A 14,355-nucleotide genomic window follows, 5' to 3' on the forward strand; every position below is an offset into this window, starting at 1 on the left:
CCACGCCCGGCTCCATTTATCAGTTCTTGATCTTAGAGCATGAGCCATTAGAGTTCTGTTTAGAAAATTTCCCCCTGTGCCAATGAGTTCAAGGCTCTTTCCCACTTTCTCTTTTATTCGATTCAGTGTATCTGGTTTTATATTGAGGTCCTTGATCCACTTGGACTTGAGCTTTGTACAAGGTGACAAATATGGGTTTATTTTCATTCTTCTACATACTGACAGCCAGTTAGACCAGCACCATTTAAGTGGATATTAGCCAAAAAGAAAAAAGAAAAGAAAAGAAAAGAAAGGAAGAAGAAAAAAGAAAAATCCATGCAGAATACACAAGATACAGTCCACAGAATTCAAAAGGCTCAACAAGCTGAAGGGCCCAAGTGAGGATGCCTCCGTCCCACTTGGGAGGGAGAGGAAGGCAATCACAAGTGAGGAGGGAGGGAGGGAGGGACTTGGGAGGAAATGTGGACAGGGTGGTGGGCAGTGGGGGGGGGTAAGGGGGAACCTGATCTGATACTGGGTGGGGGGAAAGGACTGAAGCCCTTAGAACCAGCAGAAAGAATGGAAACAGGTAACCTCTGGAAATAGGAGGTTGGGGGACCCCCCCCCCCAGAATGTACCAGAGACCTGGGAGGTGGGAGACTCTTATAGAGGGAACTTATAGAGCCCACCTCCAGCAGGAAGACAGGGCATCAAGTGAGGGATGGGGTTGCCATCCCATTGTCACATCTCTGACTCATAATTCTTCCTGTCTGAAAGAATTACAGGGATGGAAATGAAGAGGAGCCTGAGGAAAAGAAGGTCCAGCGACAGACCCAAAGTGGGATCCAGTTCAAGGGGAGGTCCCAAGGCCTGACACTATTACTGAGGCTATGGAGTGCTAACAAAAAGGGACCTAGCATGACTGCCCTCCNAAAGACCTAACAAGCAGCTGAAAGAGTCAGATGCAGATATTTGCACACAACCAATGGACAGAAGTTGCTGACCCCTGTTGTTGAATTAGGGAAGGCTGAAAGAAGTTGAGGAGAAGGGTGATCCTGTAGGAGGACCAGCAGTCTTAATTAATCTGGACCCCCGAGATCTTTCAAACACTGGACCACCAAACAGACAGCATTCACCATCTGATATAAGGTCCCTAACACACATACAGTAGAGGACTTCTGGGTCTGTGTTCATTCAGAGATGATGCACCTAACCCTCAAGAGACTGGAGGCCCCAGGGAGTTTAGAGGTCAGGTAGGGTGGGAGGTGGGGGCATCCACGTGGGATGGGGTGGGGTGGGAAGAGTTGTGGCATGTGGAGCAGTCGGAGGGTGGATGGGGAGGGGTGGAGAATGGCATGTGGAATGTAAAAAATGAATTACAAATAAAATTAAATTTTTAAAAAGGTGACAGTTGTCACTTTCTGAGAGGATCTGACTGGAATGACTATTCTGCCTTTTGTCTTTCCCCTTCTTCCATGGGGGGGGGGGAGGGTGACTCTCTGACGTGACAAAAGCCAAGGGTGGGAGCCCAGGAGGCCAGCAACAATCTAGGTACCTCCAGACACTGCTCTATGAGAAAACAACCCCTCGCTTATTTACGCTACCATCTGTGTCTCTTTATAACGTCGCTGAAGAAATGGTGGAAAACACAGTGTTCTGTGTTAAAATTGAAAACAGATAATCTCACACACGAGGCCTGTTAGTCACCTTTACAAGTTTCTGCACGTCACTCTTGATGAGGGTCCTGTCCATGTTAAAGCCATTGCTGGGGTCCAGGACGACAGCTTTCACCTACAAAGAGAGCACACCAACTCGTTTTACTCGTATCATGAAGTTACTTCATCTCTGTTTTTTAACCAATTTCCTGGATGTTCAGCTAGTTTTCTCATCCCTCTCCCTCTTTGCTGCTTTCCTTATAGGCTGGAGACAGAAAACAACATCAAACTTGAATATGGGCTAGAAAAAAAAAAATGTGGCAAAGAGGCTGAAAGCAACAGTTGCCGTTTTAGAGCAGGTAACTGTATCTCCTGTTCTCCTTATGTGTTGTTAACCAAAGAACAACACGGAAACCAAAGCAAGGAGTAACTTTTAAGACAAGCATTTGAACAAAAAGACAGGTTAAAAACAGAATATTACTGAGGTTTCTAAGGGTCACAGAATCTCCTAAATCAGTCACTAAAGCTGTAAGACGATCTGCAGACTTTGAAACAATGCCTTTCACAAAGTCATCTGACGATCTCAATGTTTTCAAATAAAAAGCAGCAGGAAAGTGCCCAAGATTTTTTTTTAAAGATTTATTTATTTTACTTATATGAGAACACTGTAGCTGTCTTCAGACATACCAGAAGAGAGCATGTATCCCATTACAGATGGTTGTGAGCCACCATGTGGTTGCTGGGAATTAAACTCAGGACCTCTAGAATAGCAGTCAGTGCTCTTAACCACTGAGACATCTCTCCAGCCCCGCTACCAAGAATTTTAAAGGAAAACAAAACAAAACAAAACACCTCGTATCACAGTTTAAAATTTGTTTATAACACAATGACTTGCAAAACTAATTGATCTTACCATAAAAGCAACCACCGTCTCCGAAGCGATCTCTCCATGGGCTGCACATTCTTGTCCTATTTCTCGTATGATATTCTTTATAACACTTTCTGCTTGAGTGGGAGGCATTGTGGCTAAATGAAGCAATAATTTTCTTTTAGTAATTTCATTTGTGCACTTTTCCTGGTTAGATTCCATTATTAGATCTGGAATATCCACACTGTCTACTGAGTTATTACTATTTAATTATAATCTTGTTTCCTCCTGGGATTTTTTTTTTCCATTTTAAATGACTCTAATGACAGAGCGTAACTGGGATTTTCCCCGAATTTAAATCATGCCACTCTCAAAAATATATATTGTGACATTTAAAAAAAATTAGTTAGGGATAGTGGCACATGTGTTAAATCCCAGCACTCGGGAGGCAGATGTAGATAGATCTCTATGAGTGTATCCTGGTCTGCATAGTGAGTGAGCCAGGGCTGTGTAGTGAGACCCAGTCTCAAAAAAAAAAATTACAAATAGATAGATAAATAAATAAATAAAAGCTTAGCATAATTTGGGCAAAATAAGAGAAAAGAAAACAAGTCCCCGTGTAGGCAGCAAGACTACAGCTTGTAAAAGAAAGTGCTTATCAATACATTCACTAACGGATCTTTCACAACTGTAACACAATTTTATAACTGTAAGAATTTTTTTCTCGGATTATTCCATCCTTGGGATTACGGACTCTAACAAAAACATAAAAAGTAAATAATGAAAACGTGAGAGCTATGAACCTCTAAAAAAAGAACTCCAAGCTGTTACTCTTATCTATTATAAACTAGGGGAAAGCGGTATTTAAGTCAGGGCTCCCGATTTTCCTGAGTGTCAGTAACAACCCAGGGGAACGTGCAGGTAAAAGGAAACAAAGCCAGGGGTGCTCTGAGAGATGGGAAATGCAGAATTGGACTATCAAAGGTCCAACCACATCTTCGACAGACAAGTACCTCGCTTCCTTGGAAACCAACGTGCTCATCTGAAAAAGGAGAGCTGTTCAGTAGACTCTTGAACTTAAAGTCTACTGTGGTTAGAAAAGTTGGCAGCTTGGCCAAGCAATGCCAGCCATCAGCGAGCATTATCTGTGGGGACGTCAGACCTGACAGCCACACAACCAGGTTGACCCCCCCCCCCGCTCCTTCCTGCGCGCTTGCGCAGAGCGAGATGCCTGCCCACCCACCCTGGAGGTGACCGACTACCAGCACTAGTTCTGCAGCCGTCCGATGTCCGTCTTCTCGCCGGTACACCCGCGGCTTAACGGCCTGGAGCTCCCTGGACGCTGGGCTTGGCCGGGCCGTGGCTCTCCCGGCCAGCCCCAGAGCCTAAGCGGCAGTCGCGTAACCGTGGAAACCGAACGCGACGCCAGAGGCTTGGGGCGGGGTCTGGCTATGGGGTGTGGCCAGAGGGCGGGGAGGACAGTGGAGAGCGGGAAGGGCGGCTGGGATGGGCCCTCTGGGATGGCACCTTGAGAAGAGGGGTGTAGGGTTCTCCCTCAGCCTCCCAAGAGACAAGAACTCAAGTCCCAGGCGACAAAGGCACTTTCGCTTCACCTCAGTTTTAAGACAATGAAACATGAATTCTAAAACAAAGGTTTGATGTGCAGACATTGTTCGTGTTGATAGTGTGAAAACATGGAAAATAAATCATTTGAAGAGAATGAGAAAGCCTGGGGTTCTTACTATTCAACGTTTATAGTTTTGTCAAAAGAATGCTTTCCTGTTCTCTTTCTGAAAGGAAGTCTGTATCCCGATGTTCCAAAAGGCCATAGTAAAACTTTTAGGAAGTTTTTTTCACACCAGGTATGGTAGTGTAGGCTCAAAGTCCCAGCCCTTGGGATACAAAGACAGGAAAATGCAGAGTTTTAAGACACCTTACACTGTATAGTAAGAAACTATCTACCCCCACCACCACTAAGATGCAAGTAAGGAAACCTGTGCATTTGGAATTGGGAATAATCATTTTTGTTTGTTTTCTTGAGAGAGGGGGAATTGAACATGTAGACCAGGCTGGTCTTGAATTCACAGAGTTCTACCTGCCTTCCAAACACTGGTCGTGTGCCACCATGCTGGGTCAATGATGGTGTTTTTGGTACCTGAAAATGTTTGTTGCAGAATTGGAGATGTGGCTCAGAGGTTAAGGGAACTGACTGGATTTCCAGAGGACTGGGTTTGAATCCCGGCACCCACATGGAGGTTTACAGCTGTCTGTAATTCCAGTTCCAGAGGGCCAATTCCTCCTTCTGGCCTCTGCATAGTACCAGGCATGTCAGTGGTCTGCAGACATACACTCAGGCAAAAACACCCATACATGTAAAATAAAATAATAATTTTTAAAACTTTTCAATGTTTGTCAGGTGAGCGTAATGTACTTCTTTTTTTAAACTTTTTATTATATTTAGTTATTTATGGGGAGCACACATGAGACCACACACTCGTGGTGATCACAAACAACCTACTTTCTTCTACCGCATTTGTTCTTGGACCGTTTTAACCATGTGCCTTTCATGACTGCGGCATCCTAACAAACTGTTATAGTAGCTTTCCATTACTGTAGTATAAACATGATGACCAACAACAACTTAGGGAAGAAAGAGTTTAGTTGGCTTTCATTCCCACGAAACACTTTATCACTTACTGAATAAAGAGCAGAAACTTACAGCAGGACTGTGGAGCGGAAGCTGTAGAGAAATGCCGCCGTGGAGAAACGCCACTTAGTGGTCTGCTCGCTGGTTCACGCTTAGCTGGCATTCTTTTTTCTGTCTTTAGTTATTTTAATATTTTATTTATGTATTTACTTATTTATTTACTGGGTGTGTGTGCATGTGTCTGGAAGGGGAGGCCAGAAGAGGCCATTGGATCCTTTGGAGTTGGAATTGCAGGCACTTCCTTGTAAGCTATTTGATATGGATCCTTGGATCTGAGTAATTATCTTCACGGTGAAGTACAAGAGTCGTAAGGTCTCTGCTCTGCACATGGCCATTGTTCATTCCCTTTGGAATATCTATTGGTTCTGTTCCCCGAAGAGTATCCTGGAATCCTTGATAGTGGTTATGCGGGCACTCACTTTACAGTTGTTTATTCCACAGTACACGTGCTTTACATTTTTTGTATGACACATTTTATAATAAAAAGTAAAGATGCAATGTTATAGAATTCTCCTTATTTAATAACGCTTTGGGACTAACAACTATTAAAATAGTTATATTTTCACAGAAGTTTTAAAAGTTTAAGAATAAATTGTGCTTTTTTTTTTTTTTTACACTTCTCCATTATTAGCCATCTGCTGAAGAGCAATTAGATGTATTTTTTAGGACAAGCGTGATGATTGAGGTAATAATATATGCTGCACACTGAGTCCCAAAGGGCAAGCATCACAGAGCTGTTGCTATCTGGCCTTCTCTCTTCCAGTTTAACTTTTCTTCTTTGCAAAGAAGCTGGATATTGGAGAGTCTTTGGGGGAAACAATGACAGAGGAATAAACAAGGCAGAGGGAACTGCCTTTCATCTAGCCTCTCCTAGGATGCTTCCGGTCAGGAGGATCTCAGGGTCATTTAAAAATCATCTTTCTTATCAAGATTTCCACTTTAGAGGTTACTTGCACAGGCACTATTATGAAAAGGCAGAAGAAAGAACATAGTTGAATTTTCTGACATGAAAATAGCATAGCTTTTTGGGTTTTTTGTTTTTTTTTTCCTGAGACAAGGTTTCTCTGTGTGACCTTGGCGATCCTAAAACTCTGTAGACCAGGCTGGCCACAAATTCATAGAGATCCATCTGCCTCTGCCTCCCAACCGCTGGGATTAAAAGTATGCACTGCTGCTACCCAGCAAAAATAGCATAGCTTTTACAGTTCATTCATTGGATTCTTCAAAATGCACTCTGTGTGTGTGTGTGTGTGTGTGTGTGTGTGTGTGTGTGTGTGATTTTAAACTGCCCTTAAGGGTTAAGATGAACGATAAAAACCATTAGTACTTCATTTCCTGTCTCTCCATGGCAGCAACCAATCAGTGGGGAAACAAGAGGTCTGCTTCTCACAGCCTAAATCAAGAGGAGGAACTGAAACCTTACAAACTCATTAGCTCCTTTTCTTCCAGGAATTATAAGAGAAATTAAAAGAAAACAAGGAAATTAAAAAAAAAAGAAGCAAACTCATGAATTATATATTGTGATCACATGTCAGATTCATAAACCAAGTACAGTTTCAAGTCTGTGGCCCTGGTCAGGGAAATGTGTGCTGCTAGGCACCAGATGCAGTGGTTCTCAGCTGCAGAGTCCTGGCATCCTCTGCCAGCAATGTTTGGATACTTGCTGCGCTAGACAGTTCTATGCCAACTTGACATGAGCTAAAATTCTCCGAGAGGAGGGACCCTCAATGAACCAAACACCTCCATAAGATCAGGGTGTAGGCAAGATTCTAGGGAATTTTCTTAATTAGTGATTGATCAGATGGGCAACGCCTATGGTGGGTGTGGCCATCTCTGGGCTGGTGGTCCTGGGTTCTATAAAAAAGCAGACTGAGCAATCAATCCATGGGGAGCAAGCCAGTAAGCAGCATTCCTCCATGGCTTTCTGCATTAGCTCCTCCATGTTTCTGCCGGTTAGGGTTCCTGTCCTGCTTCAGGATGAACAATGATATGGAAGCATAAGCCAAATAAGCCCTTTTCTCCCAAGGTTGCTTGGGCCATGGTGTTTCATCACAGCAATGGTAACCCTAAAACACTTGCCTATGATGAACTAACTGTGTTACAGTTTCCGCATAGACACTGCCAGAGGAGTGCCCTACGGTGAACTTTGACCTTTTGTATTTGTTTATACACGTGGAACATGTGACTATGCTCCCACCACACCCCTGCTCTTTTGTGTTGTGTGTATTTGGTACATGCATGTAAGTGTGTGGGTGATTGTAACCACGTGTACACATCAGGAGGCCAGAGCCGGATGACAGCTGTTCCTCTTCTAGCGCTTCCCCCCCCTCTTACTATGCAGTTCTCTCCTACTACAAACCTTCTCTGGATAGCTCATCCCCTGCAGATCATAAGCCCAGTCTTTTATTTTACATATCAGCCCAGTCCTTTACTTTAGGCTTCCTTTTGAGTATCCTAAGAGTCAGCATCCAGTGACCCCAGCCGCTTAACTCTTCAGAGACAGCAAACATACATTTTATTTTAACATTGCAAAAGAATCCAGAGATCAGCCTGCTTCTGTTAAATACAGAGGAAAAACTACCAGGGTGGAACCTCGCCCTGAAAGTACCATTTCTACTACACCCTGGCTGACTTTGAACTCAGGAATCTGCCTGCCTTTGTATCTTTCTGACAAGCTGGCTCATTAATGCAGCTGCCTTTGTTCCTTTAGATTCCAGTGAAGCCCCTCATATAATTCATATTGCATCCATATTTTTTCGCATAGTTGAGAAATTATATATTTTCAAACTCGTGTTTTTAAAGTTCTTTTCTACAGCCTTAAGGGCTGTCCTGAAGGTCCCAGTGTGTGACATTTTGCTGAGACATTAGCCACACCTTCGCCTCCCTAACTCTCACTGTCTCAGATTATCATGAAATCACTAATGTTAACAGGTAGGACATTCCTTGGAGGAAGAACATAAAATATGTACATTATTATACAACAAGCCTTATACCCAGGGCAGCCATTGATTCTCATGGAGGCCCATGTCCCAGGGGTCCATATCCCAGGGAACCATGTCATTCTTCCCACCAAGGCCATGCCAGACTTGGCAGAAAGAGGAGAATATTGCTTAGGTATTAAGTACTGCATAAATTCATCTTTGCTAAAATTCTAAGAGTAACGTTCGACTTTTAACTTGAGGTTGGAAAAACATGCCAAAGATTACATCCAATTATTTCAACTCAATTGTCCCTTTTCTGGTAAGTTTGGTTTGAATGTGAAAGACTACAATAGGCTCATATATTTGAATATTTTATATATATATATAAACTATATATATATATATATATATATATATATATATATATATATAGTTGGTGGAACTGTTTGGAAAGGATTGGGAGGTGTGGCCCTGGTGTCAATGGAAGTGGGCTTTGAGGTATCTAAAGTTCATGACATTCCCGGTAGCCTCTTGGCTACTACTTAAGTTCCATACCTACCTGCCTGCTACCATGATTCTCCATCGTCATGATGATGGACTCACCCCCTGAAAACTGTAAGAAAGCCCCTAGTTAAACGATCTCTTTCCTAAGCTGTCTTGGGCATGGTGTCTGTCACAGCAATAGAAAGGTAACAGGAAAGACTGCAAGTAGGAAGACAAGAGCAAGTCACCTGAACGCCTGGTTGGGACTTCAGCTCTGCATCCACGATGCTGATCTTTTCCTCCACTATCAACACCTCCACGCTTTCATTGGGATGAACCAACATTGATTTAACAGAAGGCCTGCCCTGCTTGGTGTATGCCTACATCCCTGGCCTCTTCTCCGTCACACTTCTCACTCTCATCTGTCACTCAGACCGTTAAACTTTCTTATCTTGTGTTGTGAGATTTTTTTTCCCCCTAGGGAGATGCAACACTTTACACTTTTGTTCGCTCCAGAAGAGGAGCCCACAAGGAGTCAGATAGAGAGAGCCCCAGAGGGCAGGTAAATAGGGAAGCGAAGCTCTAGGTGGATTCATGCACTTTCACTTAAACATTTATCATGATTTATCATTTATCATTTCCTACTTCTTCAAGACAAAGGCCCGGTGGGTTCTTTATACTAGGAGGAACTGTTTGGTGGGATTTTAAAACTTTTCACTAAGAGGGGCGAGAGGAGGGGGGGCAGGTAGCTCATACCTATGTCAACATTCAAGAAGCTGAAGCAGGACTATTGCCACAAGTTTGAGGCCAGCTGGTGACTTACGGTCTAGCCTGGGCTATGGAATGAGAGCCTCTTCTATAAGACACCAATAAACTACAAATAAATTATAGATAAGTGGGCAGGCAAACTATAGAATAGGGCTACAATAGGCTTTGCCTTCATGGTGCTCCAAGCCTATTTTACATCCAGCCTTAAGACTCAGACATCTTTATGTCTTAACAGGGACCCTACTTCTTACATATCATGTAACTGAATATATGTATTATAATTTGCTGAAGTGGTCCTCTGCTACTGGTTATTTGACATGTTCTCAAACTTTGATATTATAAACCCTTGGGTAGATACATTTCAGGATAAAACATTTGTTTCACGTGTAACATATTCAGGGATGATTTCCAGATATGAAATTCTAATTTTAAATTCTTTTTTTTTTACATAATCCTTCACAATCAAAAGGACAAAAATAAATTGTTTTGTGGCTTGATAGTTTATTTTGGGTTGCTCAGTAATATTCAGTTGTAGTCCTGATCCAGGACCAGGACAATTGCTGTGGGGTGGTTTCTTCTGGGCAGGGCGTGGGTGTTACTCCCATGAACCCTCGACAATTCAGCTACCTGCATAAGACCTGCCAAGACCATACCCATTGCCAACATGGATAGAGGCCAACTTCATAAGGTTCCCACCCCTAGGTGAAGAGCCACAGGCAGTCAACTGTGGCCAGTAGAGGAATGAGTCCTGATAGGTTATCTAATCCAAAATGGTTATTCCTAAACATATGTGCATATAAGCAACACTAGAAGAAGTCATGAACTTGAGAGGGAGTGGTAGGACACAGAAGGGGCTGGAGGGGAAAGAGGAAGGGGTAGAAATGCCATAATACAGTATTCATGTATAAAATTCTAAATATATTTAAAAACATAAATTAAAAATGTTCGTTTTTAGTAGATAGAGTCTTAGAAAAGTGCTATAGGCTTGGATGTTCTTTTGCTTTTATTTTAGTGATTATTGGACGTCTTGGTTCAGAGCTTTTGAGTCACAGGACACAAGGGTCAGGTACAGAGGACTCTTAATCCCTAACTTCTATAGACAATTTTCTTTCCCAACAAGAAAATATAAGTGAATCCTCTCTGAATTATTTATATGCAAGGCCAAGAACTTAAAATTTACCTCAATCTAGTTGATGAAACTTAATGTTTTTTGTTAAGCAAACACTAATCACCCTTCTGCAGGTTACGGCTCATGACATGTTCTTTCCTTATTTCCAGCTGTAACAAGAGTGAGTGTGCTTACAGGTCTGATGCACAAGCGAGTCAGGCAGGATACAGGAGTGTGCTTCCATTGCCTCGAAACACCATTTTCCCTTCCCAATTAGTTTGTCTCCACTCTGCAGGTGGAGGTGGTCCTCAGCCTGCCTTGGAATATGCTTTGGAATATTTTAGTTTTCCATGAAAACATTCACAGTACAGAAAAACAGAGAGAGAGAGAGAGAGAGAGAGAGAGAGAGAGAGAGAGAGAGAGAGAGAGAGAGAAGAGGGCAAAGAATATCAGGACATGAGTATGTCTAAAAATGCCACACAAGATTTCGTTACTTTGAGGAAGGAAGGAAGGAAGGAAGGAAGGAAGGAAGGAAGGAAGGAAGGAAGGAAGGAAGATAAGAGAAAGAAAGAAGAGAAAGAAGGGAAAAGAAAAACAGAGATAACTATAACCGTAATAATAATTTTAAAAGGCAGTTGAAAATTCTTACAGCCTGGCAGCACTCTGACCACATATCAACAACTGGTTTTGAGTACATTTATTTCATCCGAGAACGCCAACTTTTGTGGTGACATTTCAGCCGATGACCTCTAATCAGTCCCCGGTTCAGTTTCCTGAGCAAGAATAGCAGGTGTTTTCTTTCTTTCCGGCATAATGAAGTCGGCATGTCCTGGGGAGAGCTCGGGGAAGGTGTAATTGATATACTTCTGAAACGCGGCCCTGGTTTCCTGCAATTCCTCCTCCAGAAAATCTTTCCAGTTTGTCATGATTCCCAGTTGCTTTGCCACAGACAGCAGCTCCCCCTGGGTATTGACCAGTCTGCCCATCATATGGTCAAGGGTGGCCTGGTGTGTTTTTTCTGCCTCTTGAAGCACTTCTTGTACTTCTTCTTGCTTCTGCTTCTGAGCCATGCCGTAGTAGACGGTCATCTCATGCTCCTTCGCTTTGATCAGCTGGTCCAGGCTAGTTTTCTTGTCTTTAATGACGGTTACACCAGTGGTTACAAATTCCTCCAGGGCCTTGCTACAAGAGATCGTACACATTTACCAGTTAGACCGACTGGCCACTAAAAAACACAGTGACTTGACCATGAATCACAGAAGAGTCATTACCCTGGTATGCATGAGCTTTCAGACTATATTAGCTACCGATAATTGATTTAAAAATAGTTCTCAGAGGGTGCCCTTCAGCTTCTCTGCTGTGGGCTGGGGCAAAACCGCTAGTGTAATATCTAATGGTATCACGGAGATTCTGAGTGCTTAAAAAAAAAAAATTTTTTTTTAATAGACGGGTTAGAGTCCTAAACCCACAAAGAGTCATTTCCTCATATCAATTCAGCTGATTTCTATTTCTCTGAGACGGTATCATTAATGTTTGGTTTCTGTTACTTTGAGCAGACTGGGTAACTCAGGCTGACCTCCAACTCCTTTTTACTTTTGAGATTATAATATAAATTACATCAACTCTCCCTTCTCTTTCTGCCACTCCTTGCTCTCTTTCAAGTTATGTCCTTTTCGTTCATTGTTGTTACATGCATACGCGTATTTAAATATACATGGCCGGGCGTGGTGGCGCACACCTTTAATCCCAGCACTCGGGAGGCAGAGGCAGGCAGATTTCTGAGTTCGAGGCCAGGCTGGTCTACAGTGCGAGTTCCAGGACAGCCAGGGCTATACAGAGAAACCCTGTCTCAAAAAAGACAAAAATAAATAAATAAATACATACATACATACATACATACATATATGTATGTATATCCCCAAATAGAACCTGCTCACTATATAAACTGTTACTTGTGTGTGTTTGGGCTGACCATTTGGTACTGGATAACCACTCGCTGTAGTCCTCCGTGGGGAGGACTCTCTCCTGTTCGCATCCTTCCTCGGTTGCCTGTAGTTCTCAGAGTGGAGGCGGACACTTCGTGGGCTTCCTCCTGTCTACTTTGAACTCCTATGGCTGCCCTTGTTTGACTCATGTTAGGCAGCTATGTGGGTAAGGCTTTCTGGATATAGGTTCTGACCTTATTAGAAACAAAATCTCACAGGAAACTCCCCGATCCTAACCTCCAACTCTTGATCCACCTAAGTGCTGGGGGCTGGGATCATAGGCCAAAGCCACCAAACCCTAGTTCTTCATCTTTAGGATAAAGGAAGCAAACTTTATACTCGTAGGCGAGCTTTATGTTTCACCTTGACTTAATATGAGCTATATAATTATAAATTATCTCTAAGTTTCTGATTACAGAACCAAAATCCCTTTTTACTTAAAATTACTGAGAAATCAAAAGTCATAATTTATATATAAGTTTCATCTATTGACATTAACAGAATTAGTAGCTAAAAGACAATTACAAAACACATTTATCAGCCAATACAAAATAACAATAAATTAATTATACCTTAACACAAATACTTTTATGAAAAACATTTTCCCAAACAAAATCTTTGGTGAAAAGACTGGAATAGATTTACATTCATTTGCAAAATTCTTTTATGTATGGCTTCAAACAAAGCTGTTTTTCATGTTATCTCAGCGTATTGTGACACCCTACATATTAAAAGTCATTAAAAAATAACACTCATTAGAGAAAGAGAAAAAAAAGAAATAACACCATCTTCTTGTCCAAGAATGAGTTTATTTCTGGATGTGTGTGTGTGTCTGGATGTGTGTGTATGTATGTCTCTCTATGTGTGTATGTGTATGAATATATCAAGGATATAGTCCTTGTTATATGAAGAGTGTTGTGGGGGACAAAGAATGTGCAAGAAGCATTTATTAAGAACTTGTGTGTTTTTCTCTATATATTTCCATAAAGTCAATATTTTAATGTGTTCAGCTATTAGTTTACAAAGGAAAGATGAAGAACTAACACACCCACAACAGTACATGGACTAGGCTGGAAACAATGATCCTTAAGTGTTTATGGAATTGTGTTTATGGCTCCTTCTCAGCCTTTCGATACTGGAGATACAAAATGAGAAACACCGTATTGAGAAGAATCACCGTGCACTGAGAAGGGGGGTGGAGTATGACTGAGAATAAGATACAGGACTTTCCAGAAGTGTTGGCAACTCTCAATCCACTAGGCTAACCGTTAGCTACCTGAGCTACCTGTAGCCTCCCCCAGCCTTGAGCATGCTGCCTCAGACCTCTCCGCCACTGAGAAGGAGACCACCGGGCTCTATTCTGTCACCTGCCCTGCTCTTCTCCAAGACACTGCTACCTGCTGAGGGACATCAAGCAATCCAGTAATTTACACCTACTTGCCAAACCAAACCAGTTATGTCCAGCAGATGACCTACGGGCTGGTGACAGGCATCAAGAATGGATTGGCGGGGGATGGGCCTCCCTCCTTTATAAGCTCAGACTTTAGTAAACTTTGGGCCTTGATCAGAAAGCTGTCTTGATACATCCATTTGCCCAAGAACTTCATAAATTCATTGTTTTTAATAGCGTCCTTAGTGAGATAACCCAATCACCAAAGAAGTCACTAGATATGTACTCACTGATAAGTGGTTATTAGCCCAGAAACTTAGAATAATCAAGATACATTTTGCAAAACACAAGAAAACCAAGAAGGATGACCATCGTGTGGATACTTCATTCCTCCTTAGAATAAGGAGCAAAATACTCATGAAAGGATATAGATACAGAGACAAAATTTAGAGCTAAGATGAAAGGATGGACTATCCAGAGACTACCCCATC

General features: G+C 42.3%; 2 protein-coding genes across 3 annotated transcripts in view; both read right to left on the minus strand.

Moving 5' to 3' along the window:
• Positions 1-3,833, minus strand: part of Cfap206 (cilia and flagella associated protein 206) — a 39,575-nt gene extending 35,742 nt beyond the window's left edge. The window contains exons 1-3 of one of the 2 annotated variants that reach the window (XM_029533394.1): positions 3,765-3,833; positions 2,548-2,660; positions 1,687-1,770 (exon numbers count right to left, since the gene is read on the minus strand). In XM_029533394.1, the coding sequence (XP_029389254.1) occupies positions 1,687-1,770; positions 2,548-2,655 (192 nt within the window). In that variant the 5' untranslated portion in view covers positions 2,656-2,660; positions 3,765-3,833. Of the gene's footprint in view, positions 1-1,686; positions 1,771-2,547; positions 2,661-3,745 lie in introns of both variants that reach the window. The other variant, XM_029533393.1, reaches the window with a different exon arrangement.
• A 7,339-nt stretch (positions 3,834-11,172) lies between these two features.
• Positions 11,173-14,355, minus strand: part of C22H6orf163 (chromosome 22 C6orf163 homolog) — a 14,091-nt gene continuing 10,908 nt past the window's right edge. Inside the window, exon 5 of the mRNA XM_021222436.2 lies at positions 11,173-11,671. Within this exon, the coding sequence (XP_021078095.1) occupies positions 11,239-11,671 (433 nt within the window). The 3' untranslated portion in view covers positions 11,173-11,238. The remainder of the gene's footprint in view (positions 11,672-14,355) is intronic.

Source organism: Mus pahari, chromosome 22 (genome assembly GCF_900095145.1).
Source record: "Mus pahari chromosome 22, PAHARI_EIJ_v1.1, whole genome shotgun sequence".
NCBI lineage: Eukaryota > Metazoa > Chordata > Mammalia > Rodentia > Muridae > Mus > Mus pahari.